The sequence below is a fragment of the Gopherus evgoodei genome, chromosome 1 (genome assembly GCF_007399415.2).
Source record: "Gopherus evgoodei ecotype Sinaloan lineage chromosome 1, rGopEvg1_v1.p, whole genome shotgun sequence".
Taxonomy (NCBI): domain Eukaryota; kingdom Metazoa; phylum Chordata; order Testudines; family Testudinidae; genus Gopherus; species Gopherus evgoodei.
This window is the reverse complement of record NC_044322.1, coordinates 320305836-320332798: the sequence shown is the minus strand read 5'-3', so window position 1 is coordinate 320332798 and position 26963 is coordinate 320305836. Positions and strand designations below refer to the sequence as shown.

Genomic DNA, 26963 nt, shown 5'->3' with positions numbered 1-26963 from the left:
ATGTCACTTACTATAATTAACTATTTGAATTTCATCAACTGTTTGACATAAATATTGATTAAGAGATCAAGATGACTTTCCCTTAAAATTAAGCAATGTTGATTGTAATCAGAAATACACCTTTTTTAGTCACGTATACGTCCTTCCTTCATATCAAAATCTGACTGGGAGTGCTGCGGAACCCATTCTGCCTAACTAACCATGCACCTCCAAATGATTAAAAACATGAAATGGTACAAACTCAATTTGAATGAAAAATTCCATTTTCTAACTAAATAGGTCACCCACACTCAAATGGTTGCCAAGTGCTCTCTGGGGTGGTATGTTCATCTGCTCTAAATGCCTACTAACTTCCCTGTGAAAATAATCTTTGACTTTGATCCAATGAAAGCAGGATGGAAAAGCTTCCCCCCCCCCCCCCCAGAAGACCTAAGACATGATGGCTGGATGACATAAACAGACACCTGTCCCTCACAGGCACTACCTCATAACATGCCAATTGTGCTCAGGACAGAACATCACAGAGGAATATTATGCATTCAGTGGTCTCTACACTGGCTAAGCAACAGCACAACAACTAACCTAACCAGTCCATCCAACTTTTTTGACTGCTTCTTGGGCACTGGTGAGGGGTAACGGTGCCAGACTAAGCCCGGTGATGGGTGCAGTACAAGTCCACAAACTGAGGCAAGGTGCTGGGCCTAGAGTCCTGCTGAGACTGCTGTCCTGCACCAAGTGAAGCACAGCCTCCATGAGGAGAGAACTCAAATATCACGCTCCTTCTGCATGATTCCCCCAAGCACTTCTTCAGGCAGCTGCTATGGGGGTCACTCACAGGCTTAGGCCTGCCTGTTGCAGGCAAAACACAGCAGCAGGGCTTAAAACTCAGACAGGGCTGCCCAGAGGATTCAGGGGGCCTTGGGCAAAGCAAAATTGGGGGCCCCTTCCATAAAACATTTGCAATACTATAGTAACATGAATTAGGAAATGTAAAAATTAACTAGTGAAATACATTCAAAAATTAACTTGTAATAATTTGAAAATACATTAAATACATTACTTAAAAACATTAAAAGCTGTAATGGTCTGTATACATTTGCAATTACATAATGGGCAGATGATGGGTGATTGTGATGGTTGGTACCAATGGGCTGTCGCTACCTGGGGGTGGTGCTGTTGTTGCCCAAGGCTGGGTGGGGAGCTGGGCTCTGGGTTTAGGGGTGCCCAGCTCACAGGGGCTGGGCTCAGGGATGTGGGGAGATGGGGTCAGGGTGGTGTCCAGCTCAGAGGGGCTGGGCTCAGAGCTGGGGGTCAGGGCTGTGGGGGGCATGGGGTCAAGGGGGGTGCCTGGGGGCACTGGGGCAGCTCAGCTCTGCAGGCTGCTGTTCTCGCCAGCCGCCCACATACAAGGGGAGCCGGAGCAGGGACCAGCCACGGACCAAGGGGGCAGGAGCACAGGCACCTGAGGCCGAGCTGTGGGGAAGCACTAGCTTACCTTGCCCAGAACATGAGCGTCAGCGTCTTCTTTCTTCCTCCACTCCACCAGACCACTGCTGAGGCTCTTTTCTTCTCCTATCCCTCGCTGTGGCTGATGTGGAGGCTGAGCCAGGGGGCAGCCCCCACTTTCCTCCAGAAGCCCTTGTGTCGTGCCGTTGCAGGGCTCCTACCATGTGCACTAAGCAGAGCTACGCAGCTCTTCCCAGCTGCCACCGCCGCCCCCTCGCAATGAGAAAAATTGCATAGGCTGGAGCCCCTGCTCTGGGAGGGAGAGGGATTCTGATTTCTGAGCCTCTGCTAGCAGCCCAAGGATTCCCCTGGGTCAGCGCACCGCCGGCAGCCTGAACCTCTAGGCAGTCGCAGCAGCGCCCTGACCCAGGGGGACCCCCTGGGCTTCCGGCTGCCGCGGCGGCACCCTGACCAGGGAGGCCCTGGCCTGCCGGCTGCCGCGGCGGTGCGCTTCTCTGCGGCAGCCGGCAGCCCGGGGTTTCCCTGACCCAGGGGGGCCCCCTGGGCTGCCGGCTGCCGCGGCGGCGCCCTGACCCAGGGGGGCCCTGGCCTGCCGGCTGCCGCAGCAGTGCGCTTCTCCGTGGCAGCCGGCAGCCCGGGGTTTCCCTGGGCCAGGGGACGCCCTGGGCTGCCGGCTGCCGCGGCGGCGCACTGACCCGGGGGACCCCCTGGGCCGCCAGCTGCCGTGGCGGTGCGCGCTGACCCCAGGGTCAGTGTGCCTCCGCGGCAGCCAGCAGCCCGGGGTTTCCCTCGGCCAGGGGACACCCTGGGCTGCGGGCTGCCGCGGCGGCGCACTGACCCGGGGGACACCTAGGGCTGCGGGCTGCCGCGGCGGCGCACTGACCCGGGGGACACCTAGGGCTGCGGGCTGCCGCGGCGGCGCACTGACCCGGGGGACACCTAGGGCTGCGGGCTGCCGCAGCGGCGGCACGCTGACCCGGGGACCCCTTGGGATGCCAGCTGCCATGGCGGCGCGCTGGCCGGGGGACCCCCTGGGATGCCGGCTGCCGCGGCGGTGCACGCTGACCCCAGGGTCAGTGCGCCTCCGTGGCAGCTGGCAGCCCGGGGTTTCCCTGGGCCAGGGGACACCCTGGGTTGCGGGCTGCCGCGGCAGCGCCCTAACCCAGGGGACACCCTGGGCTGCGGGCTGCCGTCGGCAGCTCAGACTTCCTCTCTGTCCCAGCAACAGCGGCCGGTCAACCATTTAAAAAAAAATTTGGGGGGGCTTTTTGGTGCCCCCAAATCTCAGCGCCCTAAGCAATCACCTAGTTCGCCTAAATGGTTGCACTGGCCCTGCTCAGACCACAGTGGAGGCGATGTTAGTTGGGTTCCCTCGCAGCTTTTTTTCTTTTGTACAGCCTCATTGAGATGAATGGGGCAGTTCACACATTTCTTTACAACCATAATGGCTAGAATCTTCATTTTTTAGATGAAAGCTGAGATTCTGATGTAATCAATGGCTCCATAAGTGGAGACCCTAGTTATACAGGCCTGCTGCACCTATAACTTAATCCGAGTACTCCTCTTTACTTGTCTTTTCTTGCATTTTATTCTGTCACTTTCAACTTTACCTGCTCAGTCAAAGATTCCAGCCTGCAGTGCCTTTCTGTCAGCTGCACTCTCTTGCATCTCCATGTGTACTTTCATGTGTCTGACACATGGAACATGTTCCCTGAACTAATCCATAAAACCCTCTCATCAAGACCCAACTGTACTGCAGTACCTGCATGAAATAAGCCAATGAATGACAGCTGGGTAGAGGGACATTTGGGAATATGTCTCTTTATAATTGCAAGGGGGGAAAGTGCATACTGTATACAAATTATATACACAAACATACACACATAATTGTGTCCTCCTCCATCCTCATATTGCTTGTCTTTGGTCAGAGATTGTGTGTTTGCACAGCACTTATCACAGTGGGACCCCAGTCCTCAACTGGGCCTGTGAAAGCTACAGCAATTTAAATATTGAATAAAAGTATGTTATGAGGAGGCAAGAGTGTGTATGGCTTTTGTGGACAAATCTTTAGTCACCTGAAAAGCAATCTTTCACAGCTGTTATATTTGATGGATAGGAGACATCTCTACAGTTCTGTTTGACGCTTTAGATGCTGTTTTCTAATGAAAATATTGTAAAGCTTCACAAGTTTGTGTTTTCAGTATTTGCTGCTTTGTAGAACTACAAACATAACTGCTGTGAGAGTAACAGAGGGATTGCCAAATATTTAGAGAGAGAGCACTCTGATGTCAGTGGTCAGGAAAAAAACATTCTTTTGTTACTCACACTTGAAGACTTTTATTCAAACAGCTGTCAACTAAAACATTTTTGTCAGCTCTTGTAAAATACAGTTTTTCAATCTTGCCAGTTTTAAACAGAACTTTAATATACCTACAATAATTTTTTGATATGATTAATTTAACTAAATTAGTCTATGCTAATATATACATCAATAAAACATTTAAATATGTTTTTTAAATGTGCATGTAATGTCACATGGCATTTAAAAAGTCAAATACAGGAATCTTTTATTGTGTTGTCACTTGATGTTTCCACTCATAGGTGTGCAGAATTATTAATTATGCATCAGGCTGATGTTAACCATGCTGCTGAAAGAGGACAGACACCTTTGTACCTAGCCTGTGGAAATGGAAATAATGAATGTATCAAACTTTTGCTGGAAGCTGGAGCAGATCGAAGTGTAAAAACCAGTGTAAGTTAAAAGAATTTCTAAAATCACAGTGTGAACTGCACAGCTGCAACAATCAGAATTCCTTTCACTGTAATTTTTAACTCTTTAACGATGTAAATACTCAGTGTGTTTTGGAATTAGTAAAAAGCTTTGATTTTAATATTGCTATGTCTCATTGTAAAAGGTTTTCTATTTGTTTAGGTTGCATAGTTTCCCTAAAAACTTATCACTTAGCTTTCCTCTCAGCCTCAGTTTTAAAATGCAACATTTTGTATACCATGTTCTTCTTCGAGTGATTGCTCACATCCATTCCAGTTAGGTGTGCGCGCCGCGCGTGCACGTTCGTCGGAAACTTTTTACCCTAGCAACTCCAGTGGGCCGGCAGGTCGCCCCCTGGAGTGGCGCCGCCATGGCGCCCAATATATATCCCTGCCGGCCCGCCCGCTCCTCAGTTCCTTCTTACCGCCGTGTCGGTCGTTGGAACTGTGGAGCGCGGCATAGCTGTCCTCCACGTCCCTAGCTCTCCTAGTTTCTATCGCTTGTTTATCGCTTATCTCTAGTTCTATAGATAGTTGTTAATTAGTATTGTTAAGTAGATAGTTTAGTAAATAGCTGTTAAGTAGTTCCTGGCCGGGGGGCTTAGCCCTTCCCGGCACCGGGCGCCAGGCTCATGCCTGTTTCGCCAGGCTTCAAGCAGTGTGCGGCCTGCAAGAAGCCCATGCCTACCAGCGATCCCCACGAAGCGTGCCTGAAGTGCCTCGGGGAATCGCACAGATCTGACAAGTGCCGCATCTGTAAGGCTTTTAAGCCGAGGACAAAAAAGGAGAGGGATCAGAGGCTCCGAACTCTCCTAATGGAGGCGGCACTTGACCCGTCGACTTCGCAGACCGTGGTTTCGGCAGCGGCACCGGATCGCTCCGGCACCGAGAAGACTCCTCGGCACCGACCTTCTCCGGCACCGGAATCAGTGCCTAGGCCGTCGAAGTCTAATACTCCGGCCAGGCAGACCCGGCTTGAACGCCCGGCCTCGACATCGGCCGCGGCGCCGCCGGCACCGTCAGCACCGTTGACTCCGGGCCCGGCGGGTCTGTTGAGTCCGGTGCCGCCGAGCTCCCCCATGAGATCTGGGGTTGAGATAATGGTCCCATCCACACCGGAGACCTTCGCCTCGGCTCGGGACCTTATTGCCCTGACGGAGCCTACTCGGCTGCCACCCCCGGTTCCTCCGGTGCGGGTCACGTCCAGAGGCAAGCCCATGATGTCGGCACCGCCCTCGGACAGTCGTTCGCCATCCAGGCCCCGACGTCTTGGGCGCTCCAGATCCCGACGCCGCTCGCAGTCCCGGCACCGCTCCCCTCAGCGGTACCGGTCGCACTCGCGGCACCGGTCGGCATCGAGACGGTCGCGGTCAGGCTCCAGTCGACACCGGCACCGCGACTCCAGGAGCAGGTCCCGACGCTACTCACCGCACCGGTCGACCTCCCGGCACCGAGCTGGTGGCAGGTCCCGGTCCCGATCTCGCTCGACCTCCCGGCACCGAGCTGGTGGCAGGTCCCGGTCCCGGTCGATCTCCCGGCACCGAGCTGGTAGTAGGTCCCGGCACCGAAGCGGCGCCCGGCACCGTGACAGATCCCGGTCCCGAAGCAGCGCCCGGCACCGTGACAGATCCCGGTCCCGAAGCAGCGCCCGGCACCGTGACAGATCCCGGTCCCGGCACCGTTATGACTCCCGGCACCGGTCCCCGGCACCGAGACGATCCTCCGTGCCGGCCCGCGCAGACCCGTACCATCCAGGGTCGGCCCCGCCGTCCGTGTCCTCCCAGACGGACAGCGGCTATGCGCTGGGCACCGACCGGCAGGCGGCGCTGTTTGCTGATCCGCCGCTGCAGGACCAAGGCCCCCCACAGTGGGGATTCTGGACACCCTGGGCGTACCATCAGGCCCAGGGCCCCCAGCAGCTCCCTGCTAGGCCGGCGACTGCGGAGCGTAGGGCCCCTGAAGCCTCTTTGTCTCGCCCCCCTCCCTCCCCGGAAGGGGACGAAGGATCCAAACAGCAGGACTCCGCTGCGGCTCCGGAGACAGAGGCGAGGGCTGAGGAAGACCCTCAGTTGGACACTATTGTGCCTGGGGTCTCATCATCCTCCTCCCCGGATGAGGCGGTGGCGGGTACCTCCTCCAACAGTCCCCCCCCGCTGGATCTCAGGGCGCACCAGGACCTCCTCAGGCGATTGGCTCAAAACCTGAGTCTGCAGGCAGAGGAGGTCTCGGAGATAGAGGACCCAATTGTTACCATCCTCTCTTCCGATGCTCCCACCAGGGTCGCCCTGCCGTTTATACGGACCATTCAGGCCAATGCCAATACTATCTGGCAGTCCCCGGCCTCCATCCCTCCGACAGCGAAAGGAGTCGAGAGGAAGTACATGGCCCCTTCTAAGGGGTACGAATATTTGCATGTTCACCCGACTCCCGGTTCACTGGTAGTGCAATCGGTGAACGATAGGGAGCGTCACGGCCAGGAGGCTCCGGCCCCCAAGTCCAGAGAAGCCAGGCGGATGGACCTCCTTGGCCGTAAGGTATATTCGGCTGGGGCGCTGCAGCTCAGGGTCTCTAACCAACAGGCCCTGCTGAGCAGATACGCCTTTAACTCCTGGGTGGCAGTGGACAAATTTAAGGAGCTGCTGCCACAGGATGCTCGCCAAGAGTTCACGGCCATCTTGGACGAAGGCAAGAAGGTCGCGCGCACGGCCTTGCAAGCCTCCTTGGACGCTGCGGACTTGGCTGCCCGTACCCTCGCGTCAGGAGTTACGATGCGTCGCATCTCCTGGCTGCAGGTTTCCGGCCTTCCGCCAGAGCTCCAGCACACGATACAGGACCTTCCTTTCGAAGGCCAGGGCCTGTTTTCCGATAAGACAGACCCCAGACTTAAGAGTTTAAAGGACAACCGGGTCATTGCGCGGTCCCTCGGGATGCACACCCCCGTGACACAGCGTAGACCCTTTAGGCTGCAGCAACAGCAGCACCGTCGGCCGTTTTCCCAGTTCCGCCAGCGGCAGGACCCTTACAGGCGCCGCGGCAGGAACGGGAGGCGCAGGCAGTCGGGGAACCAAGGGGGGCAGAACCAAGGCTCCTCAAAACCCCCGCCTGGTCCTAAGCCTTCATTTTGAAGGTGCGCTCGAGGGCGCAGTAACAGTTTCCCCTACGGATCCTTCCCCTCCGTTTTCCAACCGCCTTTCGTTTTTCCTCCCGGCGTGGTCCCAAATAACATCGGACCGCTGGGTCTTGAGCGTGGTGCAGACGGGGTACCGCCTGCAGTTTGTTTCGTTCCCTCCTTCCCGCCCTCCTTCCTCGTCCCTCTTCAGGGACCCCTCTCACGAGCAATTCCTTCGGCAGGAGGTGCGGACGCTCCTCAGCAAAGGAGCTATAGAGGCGGTTCCCGAAAACGAGAAAGGCAAGGGGTTTTATTCCCGCTATTTTCTGATCCCCAAGGCCAAGGGGGGCCTCAGGCCTATCCTCGACCTGCGAGAACTCAACAAATACCTCGTGAAGTTGAAGTTCCGCATGGTATCCCTGGGGACCATCATTCCATCCCTGGATCCGGGAGACTGGTACGCCGCCCTCGACATGCAGGACGCGTATTTCCACGTTGCCATTTGGCCACGCCACAGACGCTTCCTCCGCTTCGTTGTGGGGGCTCGTCATTATCAATTTGCGGTCCTCCCGTTTGGCCTGTCCACGGCCCCGAGGGTGTTTACAAAATGCATGGCAGTTGTCGTGGCGCATCTTCGGCGCAACCGTGTCCACGTGTTCCCTTATCTGGACGATTGGTTGATTCGGGGCACGTCGGAACAGCAGGTGTACAGCCATGTCCGCGTGATCACCGGCATGTTTGCGAGTCTGGGCCTCTTGATAAACACAGACAAGTCCACCCTGAGGCCCACTCAGAAGGTGGAATTTATCGGGGCCGTCCTGGACGCCACTGTGGGCAGGGCCTCGCTGCCTCGGCAGCGGTTCCAGACCATGGCGGCGATCGTTCAACGCTTGCGGTCAGCCCCGTTGACGTCAGTGAGGACATGTCTAACCCTGTTAGGCCACATGGCGGCGTGCACTTTTGTGACCGACTACGCTCGGCTCCGCATGAGGCCTCTCCAGCTGTGGCTTATCAGTCATTACAGACCAAGGCAACCGCTAGACATGTTAATCACAGTCCCCCAGAAGGTCTTAGATTCCCTCGGCTGGTGGGTGGACCAGTCCGTATTGTGTGCGGGTCTTCCCTTTCACCCGTCTCAGCCCTCGGTATCCCTGACAACGGATGCCTCAGATCTAGGCTGGGGGGCCCACCTAGGGACCCTGCGGACGCAGGGCCTATGGTCCCAGGAGGAGGTGGGGCTACATATCAACATGAGGGAGTTGAGAGCGGTCCGCCTTGCTTGCCAAACGTTTTGTCATCAGCTTCAGGGTCGTTGTGTAGCCGTGTTCACGGACAACACGACGACCATGTATTATATCAACAAGCAGGGCGGCACCAGGTCCTCCTCCCTGTGCCTCGAGGCGATACGACTCTGGGACTTTTGCGTAGCCCACTCCATTCACCTCAGGGCTTCCTTCCTTCCCGGAGTACGGAACACGCTGGCGGATCGATTGAACAGATCCTTCCTGTCACACGAGTGGTCCCTTCGACCGGACGTCGCTCTCTCCATTTTCCGGAGGTGGGGTTATCCCCGGGTGGACCTCTTTGCGTCCAAGGGGAACAGGAAGTGCCAAGCGTTCTGCTCCTTTCAGGGCAGGGAGCCGGGGTCGATAGCGGATGCCTTCCTCATCCAGTGGTCGACCCACCTGTACTATGCGTTTCCTCCGTTCCCTCTGGTTCACAAGGTCCTCCTGAAGGTGCGCAGAGACAGGGCTCGTGTGATCATGGTGGCCCCGGCATGGCCCAGACAGCACTGGTACACCATGCTGCTAGACTTGGCCGTAGCCGACCCAGTTCCCCTGCCCCTTCATCCGGACCTGATTACCCAGGACCACGGGTCCCTCTGTCACCCAGACCTGCAGTCGCTGCACCTAGCGGCGTGGCTCCTGCGTGGCTAACTGGTTCCGAGCTGCGCTGCTCCACGCCTGTGAGAGAGGTGCTCTTGAGCAGCAGGAAACCATCCACAAGAGCCACATATTCGGCAAAATGGAAACGCTTCTCCTGTTGGTGCGTAGAGAGAAATCTCCGCCCTATGGAAGTTTCGGTATCCGAAATCTTAGATTATGTTTGGTCCCTCAAAGAACATGGTCTGGCCTTATCGTCGTTGCGAGTCCATCTGGCAGCTATCTCCACCTTTCACCCGGGTGCGGACGGTCGCTCCGTTTTTTCTCACCCGACGGTGTCGAGATTCCTTAAGGGGCTGGAACGGTTATTCCCTAACGTCCGTCCCCCTGCTCCAACCTGGGATCTTAACCTGGTGTTGTCCCGGCTCATGGGGCCCCCCTTTGAGCCGTTAGCTACTTGCTCCCTGCTTTACCTCTCTTGGAAGGCTGCCTTTCTAGTAGCTATCACCTCAGCTAGACGGGTGTCGGAACTCCGAGCCCTTGTGGTGGACCCCCCATACACGGTCTTCCACAAAGACAAGGTGCAGCTTAGACCACACCCTGCCTTTCTACCCAAGGTGGTCTCAGCCTTCCACGTCAACCAAGAGATTTTCCTCCCGTTTTTTTTCCCAAAACCTCACTCCTCAGGCAGGGAGCAGCAGCTCCACTCGCTGGACGTCCGTAGAGCTCTCGCGTTCTACATAGAGAGGACCAAACCCTTCCGCAAATCCCCCCAGCTTTTCGTGGCGGTAGCGGACCGTATGAAAGGGCTTCCTATCTCCTCCCAGAGGTTATCCTCGTGGGTTACGTCCTGTATCAGGACCTGTTATGACTTGGCCCATGTCCCTACGGGCCGTGTGACTGCGCATTCTACCAGGGCGCAGGCGTCGTCGCTGGCTTTCCTGGCCCGTGTGCCCATCCAGGAAATCTGTCGGGCAGCGACCTGGTCATCGGTCCACACCTTTGCTTCCCACTACGCCCTGGTCCAGCAGTCGAGAGAGGATGCGGCCTTCGGAACTGCAGTGCTCCGTGCCGCGACTTCTCACTCCGACCCCACCGCCTAGGTATGGCTTGGGAGTCACCTAACTGGAATGGATGTGAGCAATCACTCGAAGAAGAAAAGACGGTTACTCACCTTTGTAACTGTTGTTCTTCGAGATGTGTTGCTCACATCCATTCCACACCCGCCCTCCTTCCCCACTGTCGGAGTCGCCGGCAAGAAGGAACTGAGGAGCGGGCGGGCCGGCAGGGATATATATTGGGCGCCATGGCGGCGCCACTCCAGGGGGCGACCTGCCGGCCCACTGGAGTTGCTAGGGTAAAAAGTTTCCGACGAACGTGCACGCGCGGCGCGCACACCTAACTGGAATGGATGTGAGCAACACATCTCGAAGAACAACAGTTACAAAGGTGAGTAACCGTCTTTTCCTGTGTAACACAGCAGAGGTAGAATTGATCTGCTTCACTCTCAACTCTCACGGTATGCAGTGTTGTTGTCTTGGAGTCATCGTGGATAGTTCTCTGAAGATGTCCATGCAGTGTGCAGCAGCAGTCAAAAAAGCAAACAGGATGTTAGGAATCATTAAAAAGAGGATAGAGAATAAGACTGAAAATATTATATTGCCCTTATATAAATCAATGGTATGCCCACATCTCGAATACAGCGTACAGATGTGGTCTCCTCATCTCAGAAAAGATATACTGGCACTAGAAAAGGTTCAGAAAAGGGCAACTAAAATGATTAGGGGTTTGGAGAGGGTCCCATATGAGGAGAGATTAAAGAGGCTAGGACTCTTCAGCTTGGAAAAGAGGAGACTGAGGGGGGATATGATAGAAGTATATAAAATCATGAGTGATGTGGAGAAAGTGGATAAGGAAAAGTTATTTACTTATTCCCATAATACAAGAACTAGGGGTCACCAAATGAAATTAATAGGTAGCAGGTTTAAAACAAATAAAAGGAAGTTCTCCTTCATGCAGCGCACAGTCAACTTGTGGATCACCTTACCTGAGGAGGTTGTGAAGGCTAGGACTATAACAGCATTAAAAAGAGAACTGGATAAATTCATGGTGGTTAAGTCCATAAATGGCTATTAGCCAGGATGGGTAAGGAATGATGTCCCTAGCCTCTGTTTGTCAGAGGATGGAGATGGATGGCAGGAGAGAGATCACTTGATCATTGTCTGTTAGGTTCACTCCCTCTGGGACACCTGGCATTGTCCACTATCGGTAGAAAGGATACTGGGCTAGATGGACCTTTGGTCTGACTCGGTACGGCCATTCTTATGTTCTAATGTTCTTATGTTGTTGTAGCCTTGCTTCTCCTGGTGTCAGTCATGAATGAGGTAGGGCTATGTGGTAGCCCCGATACCTCTATAGCTCTGGGACATCTTGTCTAATTGCAGATCAATGTTATCCTTGAAAAAAACATTCTTCAGCAAGGATTGTGAAAGGAGTTCTTAGACATTTGTCACAAAGGGAGAGTGAGGAGGATAAAATAAAATGTATGTGTGTGGTGTGGATGGGGAGAGGGTAGGTGAGAGTGTTCAAATTTAAAGGTTAGGCATTCCTTTATTCACATACTTCAGAGCTATTGCTTAAACATTTGATAAGTACACATAATATTGAGACTTTTTATCCCTGAATGTTGAGATTTATACTGTCCAGAAATATTGTATGAAATATATTTTATATGTTTTGTAGCCTTTTAAACACATACTGCATGTTAATTAGGTTAAAAGGGGCTGATTTTTGTGTGGAAAATAACCTGAATTCATTTTGAAATTAGAGGAAAAGAGGATATAGAAAACATTATTGAAAAGTTCTTATCTGGTTGATAAGTTGACTTTTTATACCAAGACATTACAGAAATTGCCACTTACTGAATGCTTCTTTGTTGTAATATTAAGCCACACCTTACGGAAGGTGGTGCTACAGAAGTGCATCACCCTGAGAAGACGACCTAGGGAGGTACAATGGATAAATTTTTCAAAAGCACCTAAGTCCCGTTGAAATTCAGTCATTGGGACTTAAATGCCTTTGTTACTGAGAGACTTCCACATTTTTTCCCAATGGCTCCAGAGTGCTTCCCACTGCCACAGAAGGCTAGCCACTGCACTACCTTTGGAGAAGGCACAGCGTACTTTTCCCCCACATGGGAACAGACTCCCTGTCTGGTGTCAGGAGGCCAGGTCCATGAATCCATCTTGTCCTACCAACTTTGAGGAAGATATCATAAACAGAGGAAGAACCCTGAATCAGTCTTTGCTGTTAAAGGAGTGTGAGCACTGCCATTGTGCTCTGCTCTGCTGGGTAATACAGGGGAAATGTTCCTGGTACCTTTCTGCCAACTTTCATTGTGGAGTGCTGGCTGCAGATGACCAATAAATTACTTTAAAATTTAGTTTTTGAGGTCAAGGTCTGTGAATACCTTAAATTGTTTTTCCAATTTTAAAAAATGAAACTATCTACTGCAAGACATTTCTCTCACTAGGGCATGCATTTTCTAAGTGGATCTCTTTGAAAGTAAAATCCAAACCATCAAGCATTCCTGAAATTAAAAAAAATCTTTCCTTAGAGTAGAAAATGTAGTAGCAAAATGATGAAGGGTGGAACCAATGTTAGTGTTGAGTTGTATGAATGTGTGTTGATTTTTCCAAACTAAGGAGATTGCAAAACTCAAACCATACATATATGCTGACAAAGGTGCAGGAAGTAGGGCTGCGCGGGGTGCTGCAGCACCCCCAGATTTTGCGCCCAGTATCCTGGCTGCTGGCCCCACGCCCCTGCCACCCTGTGTGCTGGCTGCTGGCCCCCTGCGGCCCGGAGGTTCTGCCGACCTGGGGTCCTGCTTGGCTGCTGTCCCTGGGGGCTCTGCTGCCAGCCTCAGAGTCCCAGCCTCTAGGCCACATATGACGTCCCAGCTGCTGGGACCCCAGAGGCTCCGCTGCTAGCCCCAGGGTCCTTGCTGCCAGCTCCACACCTGGGGGCTCCACTGCCAGTCCCAGGGTCCTGGCCCTGCCCCATGCCTGGGGGCTCTGCTGCTTGCCCTGGAGTCCCAGTTGCCAGCCCAGGGTCCCAGCCGGCTGCTGACTCTGTGTCCAGGGGTTCCTCTGCCAGCCCCAGGGTCCCAGCCACTGGCCCCAGGGTCCTGGCCATCCACCCTGCATGCAGAGTCCCGGCTGCCAGCCCCATGCCCAGGAGTCTGCACCCGTCCATAGCTGTGGCCCCAGCCTCCACTGCCTTACTCCTGTTCGCGTCCCCGCTCCCAGAGCCAAGGGCATGCTTCCGGCCCCAGCTCTAGTGGGTGAGGGTCGCAGACAGGGGCAAGAGGGATGCATCTCAGTACCCTCACTCCAAAAACTGTTCCAGCACCACCATATGCTGAGAATCTTTTTGTCATTTACAATGGAAAGAAGCTTGTATGGTCAGCTCAAATGTAGTGATAATTTAGAAGAAAATAAGTAGGAGAGACAAGTTCAGACTGTGGCCTTTTAAATTAAGGACATCAAAGAAGAATTAAGGACAGGGCTGGCTCCAGGCACCACCTGAGCAGCTCGTGCTTGGGGCGGCAGATTCCAAGGGGTGGCATTCTGGCCACTTTTTTTTTTTTTTTTTTCCCCTTCACCGTTTTGGCTACCCCTGCAGGTTTTTTCTTTTTTTTTTTTTTTTGCTGCTCTAGCCGCCCTGTAGGGGGCAGCAGCACAGAGGAGGGGAGCGCCCTGCTGGGAGCGTTGCCAGGTCTGTAGCAAGCCCAGCAGGGCAGCCTGCATCCTTCTCTGCACGGCGACCGGAGCGGCACGGAGTCTTCCCGCAGGCGGCGTGGCGAGTGCCCCACTGAAGGAAGCCCTGGCTGCCCCCCTTCTCACTCTGCCGCCTGCTGCCCAGGGCACATCTACAGGGCCGGGAGTCCCCCTACATCCACGCTCCGTCCGTCCTGCAGGTTTTGTTTGTTTGTTTTCCCTTTTGCCGCTCCCGCCGGCTTGCAGGTTTGTTTGTCTCCCCCCCTCCCCTTCGCTGCTCCAGCCAGCATGCAGGTTTGTTTGTTCCCCCCACCACCATCCCCCTTTGCTGCTCCGGCCGACCGCAAGTTGGTTTGTCCCCCTCCCCCCAGCTCCCTCGCTGCTCCAGCCGGCCCGCAGGTTTTTTGCTTGGGGCAGAAAAAAGCCAGAGCCGGCCCTGATTAAGGATTCAAAATTCTTCCAAGAGCAGCTGCACTGGCTTTGTTGTGCTAATGCAGAGAGAAGCTAACATTGTGCATAGCCAGAGAGGAGAAAAGTGCTATATAAAATTGTACAGAATAGTAAATAAAAAAATCTGACAAACGTCCAGTTACAATGTTACATTAGCTCGCAGTTTGCAACCCAAGACATCCCTGGCAGAAGGTTGCTTTAATTCAGTTTGACCTCCACTTGGCATGTTTTCGGTGGACCCTTACAACCTGTGGTGACTCAATAAATGTCTTTTTCCAAGCAGGTATTATGGGACTGTAACCCACCTTTTTCATTTCACACCAGGCATCTCACACACATACTTTTGCATAAAGTACAACAGATGGGCTGTCTCATACAAAACTGTGACGTTTGTTTATAGCCAGCCATTGTTGGATGCTTAAAAGCTTTACAGACAGCATGTTTGATAGAAAGCAATTAGTAATATAAATTCTGTAACTAACCACTTTTCTCCATGTGGTGGGGTTGTGCTTTTCCTTTTTGTGTCTTTAGGATGGCTGGACACCAATTCATGCAGCTGTGGATTCTGGTAATGTTGACAGCCTCAAACTCCTTATGTACTATGGAGAAACAGACAATGGAAACTTTATGAATGATGCACAGCCTAATTCAGGCTTCTTTGACTTGGAATGCAGAGAAGACAGCTGTCCCAGTAAAGCAAGACCTGTTGTTTCTGCAGATCTCATCAACCATGCTGACAAAGAGGGTTGGACTGCTGCCCATATAGCAGCATCAAAAGGCTTTAAGGTCTGTCTGTATGTTGTTATAACTATTGTAGCAATTAAATTACTTTTCCGTTAATTGTGTCTATATAATATAGACATGTCAAGTTAATGACATCCTTAATTGTAAATGTAACTGTTCATAGTTAAATGAAAATTATCTTAATTTTGCAAATACAGTCTCCAACTATCCATGGAATATTGATTTTTTTTTTTAAAGTATCTGTGCTTTGCGCGGGCTTTTCAATTGGAAATGAGTACGTTAGCTGGAAAATGTTTTATTATGATTGCAGGGGGAAATCCAATCTGACCTACTCCACCCTGACTAATTGATGTCAGCAGGGCAGTTTCTTGACACCAGGCACTAATGCAACATTTGGCATCAGAAGCTTGACGCTACTAACTCTGAATGGTTAATTGATTTTTTTAATTTTTTTTTAATGAGAAGTAGGATTTGTATCAGTTCAAAGCTGAGACTGTTTCTGGCAGAGAGAATGGAACAGAGATGTCATTGAGGGGCATAGGGAAGGATAGTTTTGAGAATAGAGCCCAAGTTTTTAAAAATCAGCTAGTGATATTGAGTGCCTAAACTGAGACATTATAAAAGAGGCTTGATTCTCTTGATTCCACCCCTGTGAAAATGAGGCCTCTGTAGGTATCTTGGATAGGGCACCCAAAAATGAATGCACTTAAAATTTCTCCACGCTTTTAAAAATCTTGGCCAGATCTGTTTATCACCTGACTCTGGCTAAGAGGTTGTGACTTTTTTTTTTTTTTTTTTTTTTTTTTTTTGTGTCTGAGGACCTGGCCACTATTCACCATACTTTATTACATAGAATATAGAATAGAATATCAGGGTTGGAAGGGACCTCAGGAGGTCATTTAGTCCAAGCCCCTGCTCAAAGCAGGACCAGTTCCCAACTAAATCATTCCAGCCAGGACTTTGTCAAGCCTGATCTTAAAAACCTCCAAAGAAGGCGATTCCATCACCTCCCTAGGTAACCCATTCCAGTGCTTCACCACCCTTCTAGTGAAAAAGTTTTTCCTAATAGCCAACCTAAATCTCTCCTGCTGCAACATGAGACCATTACTCCTTGTTCTGTCATCTGGTACCACTGAGAACAGTTTATATCCATACTCCTTTGAACCCCCTTTCAGGTAGTTGAAAGCTGCTATCAAATTCCCCCTTATTCTTCTCTTCTGCAGACTAAACAATCCCACTTCTCTCAGCCTCTCCTCATAAGTCGTGTGCTCCAGCCCCTTAATCATTTTTGTTGCCCTCTGCTGGACTCTTTCCAATTTTTCCACATCCTCCTTGTAGTGTGGGGCCCAAAACTGGACACAGTACTCCAGATGAGGCCTCACCAATGTCGAATAGAGGGAAATGATCACGTCCCTCAATCTGCTGGCAATGTCCCTACTTATACAGCCCTGTACACGAGTGCAGCCAGGGCTCGACTCTCTCCGGGGGGAGGAGGGGAGCCACACTAGCTCACAACATGCCAGGAAATAGCCCGGCCGTCCTTGCAGCAATCGCCTGCCCTGTGGGGGCAAGGGGCTCAGGTCCTTCGGCAGGGCTGAGCACAAATAACAGTTAAGGCCCTGGCCCTAGGTCAGGGCAGGGCAACAAACACTGAGTCAGCAATAATAGGCTTTGGCCAGGGAGAGGGGGAGTCTGCCACCCAGGAGTTGGGTGGCAGGGGGGACGTAGGCCCTCCCACTCCACTGCGTCCCAGCCCGGGGCCCTAGCAGTGGCTGAAGATCCACTGCTTAGTCAGTGGGGATCCTGGCCGCAACACACTGACATAGGCTCTGGTAATGCTGCAGCCAGACTGGGGTCGGCTTCCCCGGGCTACTTCTGTATTCCCCCTCGGAGCCTACCTGGGTTCTGATGTCGGCCTCTGCAGGGTCGAGGAGCATGGGCTCGTCGCGGCCGGGGCTGGGTGGTAGGTCCGGGAACTCCTCCGGATAGTCGGCCCAGGGTAGCTCCAGCGGTTCCTCCGGGTAGCAAGTGCGGGGGAGCTCCGGCGGCTCCTCTGGGTATCAGACGTGGGGGAGCTCAGGCCAGTCTGGGCGGCTGCCCTGGGTCGCAGGAGGTTCCCAGTCGCGAGCTCCCTGAGGGACGTCTGCTCACTCCAACTGCTGGGGCCTCACTGAGCTCTAAGGGCCAGCCTTTATAGTTCCAGGTCGGCGCCTGACCCTTTGAGGGGCAGGCTCAGTGCTCTTTAGCCCCACCCACTCTGGCCTCCAGCTGAGCTCTTCCTCCTCTGGGCTGGAGGGGAGCTGCACCACCTTATTACAAGCCCCAAATGCCCTTAGCCTTCTTGGCAACAAGGGCACACTGTTGACTCATATCCAGCTTCTTGTCCACTGTAACCCCTAGGTCCTTTTCTGTAGAACTGCTGCCTAGCCATTCGGTCCCTAGTCTGTAGCAGTGCATGGGATTCTTCTCTCCTAAGTGCAGGACTCTGCACTTGTCCTTGTTGAACCTCATCATGTTTCTTTTGGCCCAATCCTCTAATTTGTTTAGGTCCCTCTGTATCCTATCCCTACCTTCCAGTGTATCTACCACTCCTCCCAGTTTAGTGTGATCTGCAAACTTGCTGAGAGTGCAGTCCACGCCATCCTCCAGAACAGTAATGAAGATATTGAACAAAACCGGCCCCAGGACCGACCCTTGGGGCACTCCGCTTGATACCGGCTGCCAACTTGACATGGAGCCATTGATCACTACCTGTTGAGCCCAATGATCTAGCCAGCTTTTTGTCCACCTTATAGTCCATTCAGCCAGCCCATAATTCTTTAACTTGCCAGCAATAATACTGTGGGAGACCGTATCTAAAACTTTTCTAAAGTCAAGAAATAACATATCCACTGCTTTCCCCTCATCCGCACACCCAGTTATCTCCTCATAGAAGGCAATTAGGTTAGTCAGGCATGACTTGTCCTTGGTGAATCCATGCCGCCTGTTCCTGATCACTTTCCTCTCCTCTAAGGGCTTCAGAATTCCTTGAGGACCTGCTCTATGATTTTTTCAGGGAATGAGGTGAGGCTGACTGGCCTATAGTTCCGCAGATCCTTCTCTTTCCCTTTTTTAAAGATGAACACTACATTAGCCTTTTCCCAGTCATCCAGGACCTCCCCCAATCGCCATGAGTTTTCAAAGATAATGGCAAATGGCCTTGCAATCACATCCGCCAACTCCTTTAGCACCCTCAGATGCAGCGCATCTGGCTCCATGGATTTGTGCTTATCCAGCTTTTCTAAATAGTCCTGAACCACCTCTTTCTCCACAGAGGTCTGGTCACCTCCTCCCCATGCTGTGCTGCCCAGTTACTTCAAGATTAAATGACTGCAATGCACTCTACGTAAGGCCACCCCTTAAAATTATTTGGAGACAGATACTGGTGTGGAATGCAGTGGCTTTCTTATTGAATGGGGCATCTTGCTAAAAGCAAATAAATGACACAGGTGCTCCAGGATCTGTACTAACTACCAGTTGATTTGCCAGTGGAGCTTAAGGTGTTCATTATTATCTGTAAAGCCCTAAATGACCTGGGACCAGACAGCTTGAGCGATCACCTTTCTCCCTGTGCCATACTGTCACAGCTGCAGTCAGCAGGGTCACTTGAGCTAGATTTCTCTCTTTATAATAGCTTTAAAAATTTGGGGTGGTGTGCCTAAATGTTTGTATTCTGTTGTTTTTGTTACAAACTAAGATTTGTTTGCATTATTGATATTCTTTCAGAAATTCAAATTTACTTGCTGAAGGAGGGACTTGTAAGGTGAATTTGCAACTATCATTGTTGGGTTATTGTGTATCACTCACATACCAAGCATGGATGGCAATTTGTTACCCTGCTAATGTTTTTGTTGCTAAGTAAACACAGATTCAATGGGTTGCTCATGTCTTCTGAATGTCCTTGTAGGTTAGTCATTACTAAACCTTCAACTTGCCTTTTAATATAATACATGTGTACGTATTGAATCAGAAGTGTAATGGCTAATTGTAGGGCTGCCTGCTTCCGGCAGAAAACAATTTTTGAGTATTTACCCCAAGTTAATTTAGTTAAACTGCAAATAATACAGCTCTCACCTTTCCAGAACTGCCTAGAAATCTTGTGTAGCCATGGTGGACTAGAGGCTGAAAGAAAAGATAAGTGCGATCGAACGCTACATGATGTTGCCACTGATGACTGCAAACATCTCCTGGAGAACTTGAGTGAGTTACAGTTTGCCAATAGCACTGCTCTAAAATATTTAGCAGCCAGGGTCTTGTGGGACACAGAAGAAACACTTAATACAGTGTTTGTTTACCCTTAATCTCACCCTGCTCACATTTTTCAACCACCAAGCCAGTTTAGTTTTTAAAGAGTGCAGACAAAATTCTGCTACAATAAATGACAAAAAACATCTTGTTGGAAGGTATAGGGTAATCTCTTGTTCTGATTTTTAGTAGTACCTAAAAATGTGTCAACTTTAAAAAAAAAATCAAATAAATTGCTCAATTCTGAAAACAAACCTAATCCTTTGGAATTGGTAAATTAATATTTAGTAATTATTTTTCATCAGAACTTTTACCTTTCTTCCTTTCATTATTCTTATCCTCTTCTTTTCAGACTCTTTGGGCAAAATCCTCATCAGGTTTAAACAGAATAACCTGTTTGTTTTTGGATTTGGAGTAGAACTGGATGATTTTTTTTTCCAGACTAATTGTTTATTCACCAAAAAGTGCAGGGTTTTTTGCTGCAAACCTGCTAGTGAATTTGATACAAATTTGCCAAATAGTTTTGGCTCAAAACCATTTTTTTCATAATTTAGATGCCTTTCAGAAATGGGAGGAGGAGGTGGTGCTGGTGCCCTACTTAAAATTTTTTGCCCAGTGGTTAGGGCTCTTAACTGGAATGTGGGAGACCAGGTTCTAGTGTTGATCTCTCTCATTCTCTCCTGTTGTAACTGTTCTACTATGTATAAACAGAGTAATTGAAGCAGGAACTCGATCTTGGGTCTCCCATGTTGCAGGAGAATGCCTTAACTACTAGGATATATAGTCATTTTCACTCTCTTTTCCTGGTCCAGTAGCTAGTCGTCGTCATTATGACTGACTGTGAATTTTCACTGGATGAGAGTGCCCAAAGCACTGGGCTGAACGTTACAGGCGGCAGTGGTGACACCATCCCCACCAGACATTTTATGAATCTAGCCTTTTAAAAATCCCTAAAACAAAATGTTGCAGATTAAATTATATGTTTTCTTCTACCTAAAATGGATTTTTTTTTCAAATCACTGGCATTTTTTGCCATATTTATATCAGTTTGACCTCCAATCAGATTTTTTCCCCAGTTGAACTATAAGAACAAAACCAAAACAGCATTGAAAGTCTTGTTACAGCAGAATTGCTCCCCAAACCAGCCAGCATCAATCCTGTAGCTGCACTCCCTCAGTATTTCAGGGTCATTTGCTGAAATGTATTGTTTTTCCAATGAAGTTGGGGGAGAGTGAGGCTTGCAATCCTAGAGTGACCTTTAATGATGCATATAGCAGGGATGGCCAAACTTACTGGCCCTCTGAGCTGCAATCAACAATCTTCAGATCTTCAGAGATGGGGTTTGGCGCTTCAGCCCTGTGGCAAGATGGTGGAGCTAGGGGTGTCTGCCCTGCAGATGTCAGGGGCAGGGTCTCAGAGCTTCAGCCCTGTGGGGCACACTTGCTGGAGCATGGGGCTTCAGCAGGCGCCTCCTGCAGGGCTGAAGCCCCAAGATCCCTCTTTCTACTGGGCAGAAACTCCTAGCCCCACCATGCCACCACAGGCAGAAGCCCCAGCTCCTCCAAACAATCTGGTAGGTAGAGAAGGATGGGGGGGAGGGGGCATTGGGGGCCCTGAAAGCTGCAGTTTAACTATAAAAGAGTCACATAGGGCTCATGACTAATGGTTTGGCCACCTCTAGCATATAGTATAAACAGATATTAATCTACTTAATCTATTGCTATTATGGAATTTTGTCACAGTTCTCAGAGTACAGCAAGATCCAAAAATTACTCCTCTAATGTGTTATGCTGTGTATGTAACCCACCGCACACACTTTGTTCCTTTATTATTTTTTAACTTTTTTTCTCTGGTGACACTCTTAAAATGTTTCCAATGGGTTGTCTATTTTTAAGTATGTAATGTCTTTATTTTCCTATGAAAGAAAATGTCCACAAAGAGAAATCTGTTTCAAATTTTTTGCTTTCCAGACTCCCATAAAAATGTTTGGCTTGGATATTTTTCCCTGTAACTGCAACTAAATAATTATTAGCTTTTTCTATAATGATAGTAAAATTGCATTGATATACATATGCATAACCACAAATGAAATCTCCTCCCTGTTAGGAAATGAAATGTTAGAAACCACTAGCCATATGACTAAATCTGTAAGAATTTGGATCTGAAATGAGAAAATGAAAGATTTTTTAAGCTTGTCTTGTAGACCAATAGTGTATTATTGATACTTATAAAATGAAGGTAGTGATGTTGAATGCTTTGTATAATAATCTGTAATTTAATAGTGGTTTTATGACTTTTGCATTGTGGTACAGACCATGCTCTTTCTCCATATTCCCTAATGAATAATAGATGTTATAATACTTGTCTGTCTCCAAGGGCTATTGAGATGTAAAAGTACTTCATTATTAATCTTATTTACAATAGCTCTTTTATTGTGTTTTTTGTGTGATTTTAACTATCTTAGGTTCTCTAATTTTTTTTTAATAGATGCTCTTAGAGTACCTTTAAGGATTTCAGTCAGTGAAATAGAACTAGCCTACTGTGGTACAGAGGATTGTGACACAGAAAACACAATATGTTCTTTAAATATCCGCAAACAGACATCATGGGATGATTTTTCGAAAGCAGTGAGTCAGGCGGTGACAAACCATTTCCAAGCAATCGCCTCTGATGGATGGAGGAGTCTAGAAGACCTGACATTTAATAATGCTGCAGAATCCAACATTGGCCTCAGTGCAAGCAGTATATTCTCCATCAAAATAGGTAAGAATCATCACTGTTGCTTGAAAGAAAAGCAATACTTTTTTCCTGTTTGCAGGGTGCATGATATGTTGTTAATTCCTTAGTTAAGTATATTTAAGATTACTCGTGGCAGCTTCTGAGCTAGATCAGGCCATCATGATTGCATTCATTACACAAAACACTCATTTGCATTTAAGACACTTTTATACCTTAAGTATTACTTACCCAATAAAATAAAATTGGAAGAAAATATTTGATGAGGTTTCTTAATATGCTGCTTTAAACTTTAGAGACTAAGGAAATGCCCTTTTGGGAAAGGAGGAGCTCATCCTAAAACAAAATGAAGCCAGCTTGCTGGCATGTAAAATGAAAAAGATCATAGAGGAGTTTTTAAACTACATACTGAGGAAAAGCTGACAGGTGTGGAGGAGCACACAGTTCTGATAGACACATCCATTAGGGGAGGATTCATTAAAGGGGATACTCTATATCCTAGTAAAGAAGAGAGGATTGAAGCTGACAGATTACAGGTGGGAACTAAAGAGAAACAGTCAAATGAAAGAGTCCCGTTCAATTAGATCACATGGAAGACAACTAAATATTGACAAATTTTATAAGTGCTTGTATGCAAATACAAGAAGTCTAAATACTAAGATTGGTGAACTTGAGTGCCTGGTATTAAATGAGAATATTGACATAATAGGTATCAAAGAACCTTGTTGGAATGATGATGATCAATGGGGCACGGTAATTCCAGAGTACAAAATATGTGGGAATGACAGTAGGTCTTACTAGTGGGGGAATGGCATTCTATGTGAAAGAAAGCATAGTGTCAAATAGCATAAAAATCTAAATTAAACTTTACCATAAAATCTGTATGGATTCCATGCCTGAATAGTAAGATATAACAGTAGGAATATACTACCAACCACCTGCCCAGGATGATGACAGTGATTGTGAAATGCTCCAGAAGATTAGAGAGGCTGCAAAAACAGAAAACAAAATAATTATCGGGGATTTCAGCTATCCCCTACTGACTGGGAACATGTTACCTCAAGATGGGATGCAGAGATAAAATTTCTAGACACCATTTATGGCAGCTTCTTGGAACAGCTAGTCCTGGAACCCACAAGGGGAGAGGCAATTCTTGATTTAGTCCTAAGTGACACACAGGATCTGGTCCAAGAGGTGAAGATAGCTGAACTAATTGGTAATAGCAACCATAATGTAATTACCATATATACTCATTCATAAGCCGAATATTTTTGGTAAAAAAGTGATGCATCAAAGAGCGGAGGTCAGCTTATAAATGGTTCTACACCAAAATTTGATGATTTTAAACTCTATGGAATGATTGAATTGAATATTTAATACATTGTCATTTTGTTTACCTGGAGCATCTGCAGGCATGGAGCCCCTCATCTCCCTGTGGCTGCAGTTCACCGTTCGCAGCCAATGGGAGCTGCGGGAAGTGACGTCACTTCCCACAGCTCCCATTGGCTGGGAACTGTGAACTGCAGCCACAGGGAGATGAGGGGCTCCATGCCTGCAGATGCTTGAAGTAAACAAAGTGTCCCAACCCACCAGCAGCTTTACCCTGATGGGCTGGGAGCCAAAGTTTTCCAACCCCTGAAATATAGGATCAGCTTATGAAAGCATCATACAGTTTTTGCAATTTTTACCTATCCTTTTTGGGGGGTCAGCTTATAAATTAACAGGCTAATGAATGAGTATATATGGTAAATTTAAAATCCTTGTAAGGGGAAAATACCAAAGAAACCCACCAATGGTAACATTTAGCTTCAAACTATGTAAAAATAAGAAGGGTAGTTAAATGGAAATTAAAAAGAGCAGTTACAAGAGTGAAATGCCTGCAAACTGTATGATACCTTTTTAGAAAACACAATAATGAAGGTTCAAATGATATATATATATACACCAAATATATTTTAAAAAAACCCAGAAAACAGGAAAATGCCACCATAGTTAAACGACAGAGTAAAAGAGAGAGTTAGAGACAAGACATCACTTAAAAATTGCAAGTCAAATCCTACTGAGGAAGATAGAAAAGAGCATAACCTCTGGCAGGTCATATGTGAAAGTATAACAAGGCAGGTCAAAAAAATTGATAAGCAATTAGCAAAAGACACAAAAACTAGAAGCAAAATTTTTTTTTTAAGTACAGCTGAACCAAGAAGCCTGCCAAACAATCAATGTATCCACTGAATGATTGAGGTGCTAAATGAAGCATTCAAAGAAGATAAGGGCATTGCATAGAAGCTAAATGAATTCTTTGCATTGGTCTTCACTTCAGAGGATGTGAGGGAGATTCCCACATCTGAGCCATTCTTTTTAGGTGACAAATCAGAGGAGCTGATTGAGATGTTGGTAAGAGGAGGTTTTGGAACAGATCACTAAATTAAACAGCAATAAGTCACCAGAACCAGATTGTGTTCACCCAAGATTTCTGAAGGAACTCAAATATGAAATTGCAAAACTGTGATATGTAACTTATTGCTTAAATCAGCCTCTATACCAGATGACTGGCAGATAGCTAATATAACACCACTGTTTTAAAAAAATTAAAGAGGCAATCCTGGCAATTACAGGCCAGTAAACTTGACTTCGCTACCGGGTAAATTGGTTGAAACTATAATCAACAGAATTATCAGACATACAGATGAACATGATTTATTGAGGAAGAGTCAACTTGGGGAAGTTTAGGTTTTCTAAAGGGAAATCATGCCTCACCAATCAATTTAAATTCTTTGAGTGGGTCAGTAAGCATGGACAAGGATGATCCAGTGGATAAAGTATACTTGCACTTACAGAAAGACTTTGACAAGGTTCCTCACCAAAGGCTCTTAAGCAAGGTAAGTAGTTATGGGATAAGAGGGAAGGTCCTCTCATGGATCAGTAACTGCTTAAAAGATAGGGTAGGAATAAATGGTCAGTTTTCAAAATGGAGAAAAGTAAATAGTGGGGTCCTCCAAAGATCTGTATTGGGACCAGTGATGTTTATAAATGATCAGGAAAAAGAGGTAAACTATGAGATGCAGATGATACAAAATGACTCAAGATAGCTAAGTCCAAAGCTGACAGTGAAGAGTTACAAAGGGATCTCACAAAACTGATGGCACTTGAAATTCAGTGTTGATAAATGCAAAGTAATGCACATTGGAAAACATAATCCCAACTCCACATATAAAATGATGGGATCTAAATTAACTGTTACCACTCAAGAAGAATATCTTGGAGTCGTCATGGACAGTTCTCTGAAAACATCTTCTCAATATGCAGTAGTCAAAAAAGCTAACAATGTTAGGAACCATTAGGAAAGGGATAGATAATGAGGACAATAAATACCATAATGCCACTATATACACCCACAACTTGAATAAAGCATGCAGTTCTGGTTTCCTTATCCAAAAAATGATATATTAGAATTAGAAAAGGCACAGAGAAGGGCAGCAAAAATGATTAGTCATGGAACAGATCCCATATAAGGAGAGATTTAAAAGACAGGGACTGTTTGGCTTGGAAAAGCAATGACTAAGGAGGGTTGTGATAGAGGTCTATAAAATCATAAATGATGTGGACAAAGTGAATAAAGAAGTCTAATTTACCCCTTCACACAACACAAGAAACAGGGGTCTCCAGTTGAAATTAATAGGAAGCAAGTTTAAAACAAACATAAGGAAGTACTTCTTCACACAACACACAGTCCGCCTGTGGAATTCATTGCCAGGAGGTGTTGTGAAGGCCAGAAGTAGAATGGGGTTCAAAAGAGAGTTAGATAAGTTCATGGAGGATAGGTCCATCTATGGCTATTAGCCAAGATGGTCAGGGATGCAACTCTGTGCTCTGGATGTCCCTAAACCTCTGACTGCCAGATGCTGGGATTCACAATGGGGGTTGGACCACTCAATAAATTCTGTTCTGTTCATTTCCTCTGAAGCATCTGGCACTGTCCACTGTCGGAACACAGGATACTGGACTAGATGGACCATTGTTCTGACCCAGTATGAACATTCTTATGTTCTTATGAACTGCCTTAAGATCCTTAGAACATGCCTACGTGAAAGCATTCTTTAACTCTGGCTGTGTGGGTGGTTTAGTGGATTAAGGCACTTTTATATCTTCTCTAGAACGCAGGTTTCAGTCTGCCCTGAGATCCTAAGTCAATAAGAATCTAGCTTTCAAGAAGAAGGGATCAGCATTACACCTTAAAAACCAAAATCTCTTTTATAAAATCCTGTGCTTGGGTTTTTGTAATGGATCCTGACTGATACTTACATGTATAGGCAAAAGAGAACTCCCATTTTATTTCAGTGAAAGCTCTACTTAGCAACTGATCAGGAAAATTAACAGATTGTTATTCCAGTATGATGCTTCCCACTTAGAGTAATCATAGAACAATACTGGGAAAACCATACTGCATGAATGTGTCTGGCCAATATATAAATAAAACTACTGTTTTCACTGTTGCCAATCTTTTCATAAATAGTCACTGCAACACAAAATTCAAGCATCTCTTAGAGCCTGACTTTCCATTACCCTGCACCTTTGTGTATTCATTGCACTAGTGCGAAGTGTGCTTAAAATGCTTCCCTTCAGCTTTCAGAGCTTTTTACACAAGAATTGGTTGCAGATCACAATTAGTAGCGTTTTATGGTCACTTTGCACTGATGTGAATGACTATACAAGATATAGGGCAATGGAAAACCAGGCCCT

The 26963-nt window shown here is 48.1% G+C and overlaps 1 protein-coding gene across 1 annotated transcript in view; it reads left to right on the top strand.

Annotated features, from left to right (window-relative positions):
• The window catches only part of CTTNBP2 (cortactin binding protein 2), a 182556-nt gene that overhangs the window by 97465 nt on the left and 58128 nt on the right, over window positions 1–26963 (top strand). Inside the window, 4 exon segments of the mRNA XM_030549074.1 lie at window positions 4069–4219; window positions 14991–15245; window positions 19325–19442; window positions 21975–22250. Coding sequence (XP_030404934.1) covers window positions 4069–4219; window positions 14991–15245; window positions 19325–19442; window positions 21975–22250 — 800 coding nt within the window.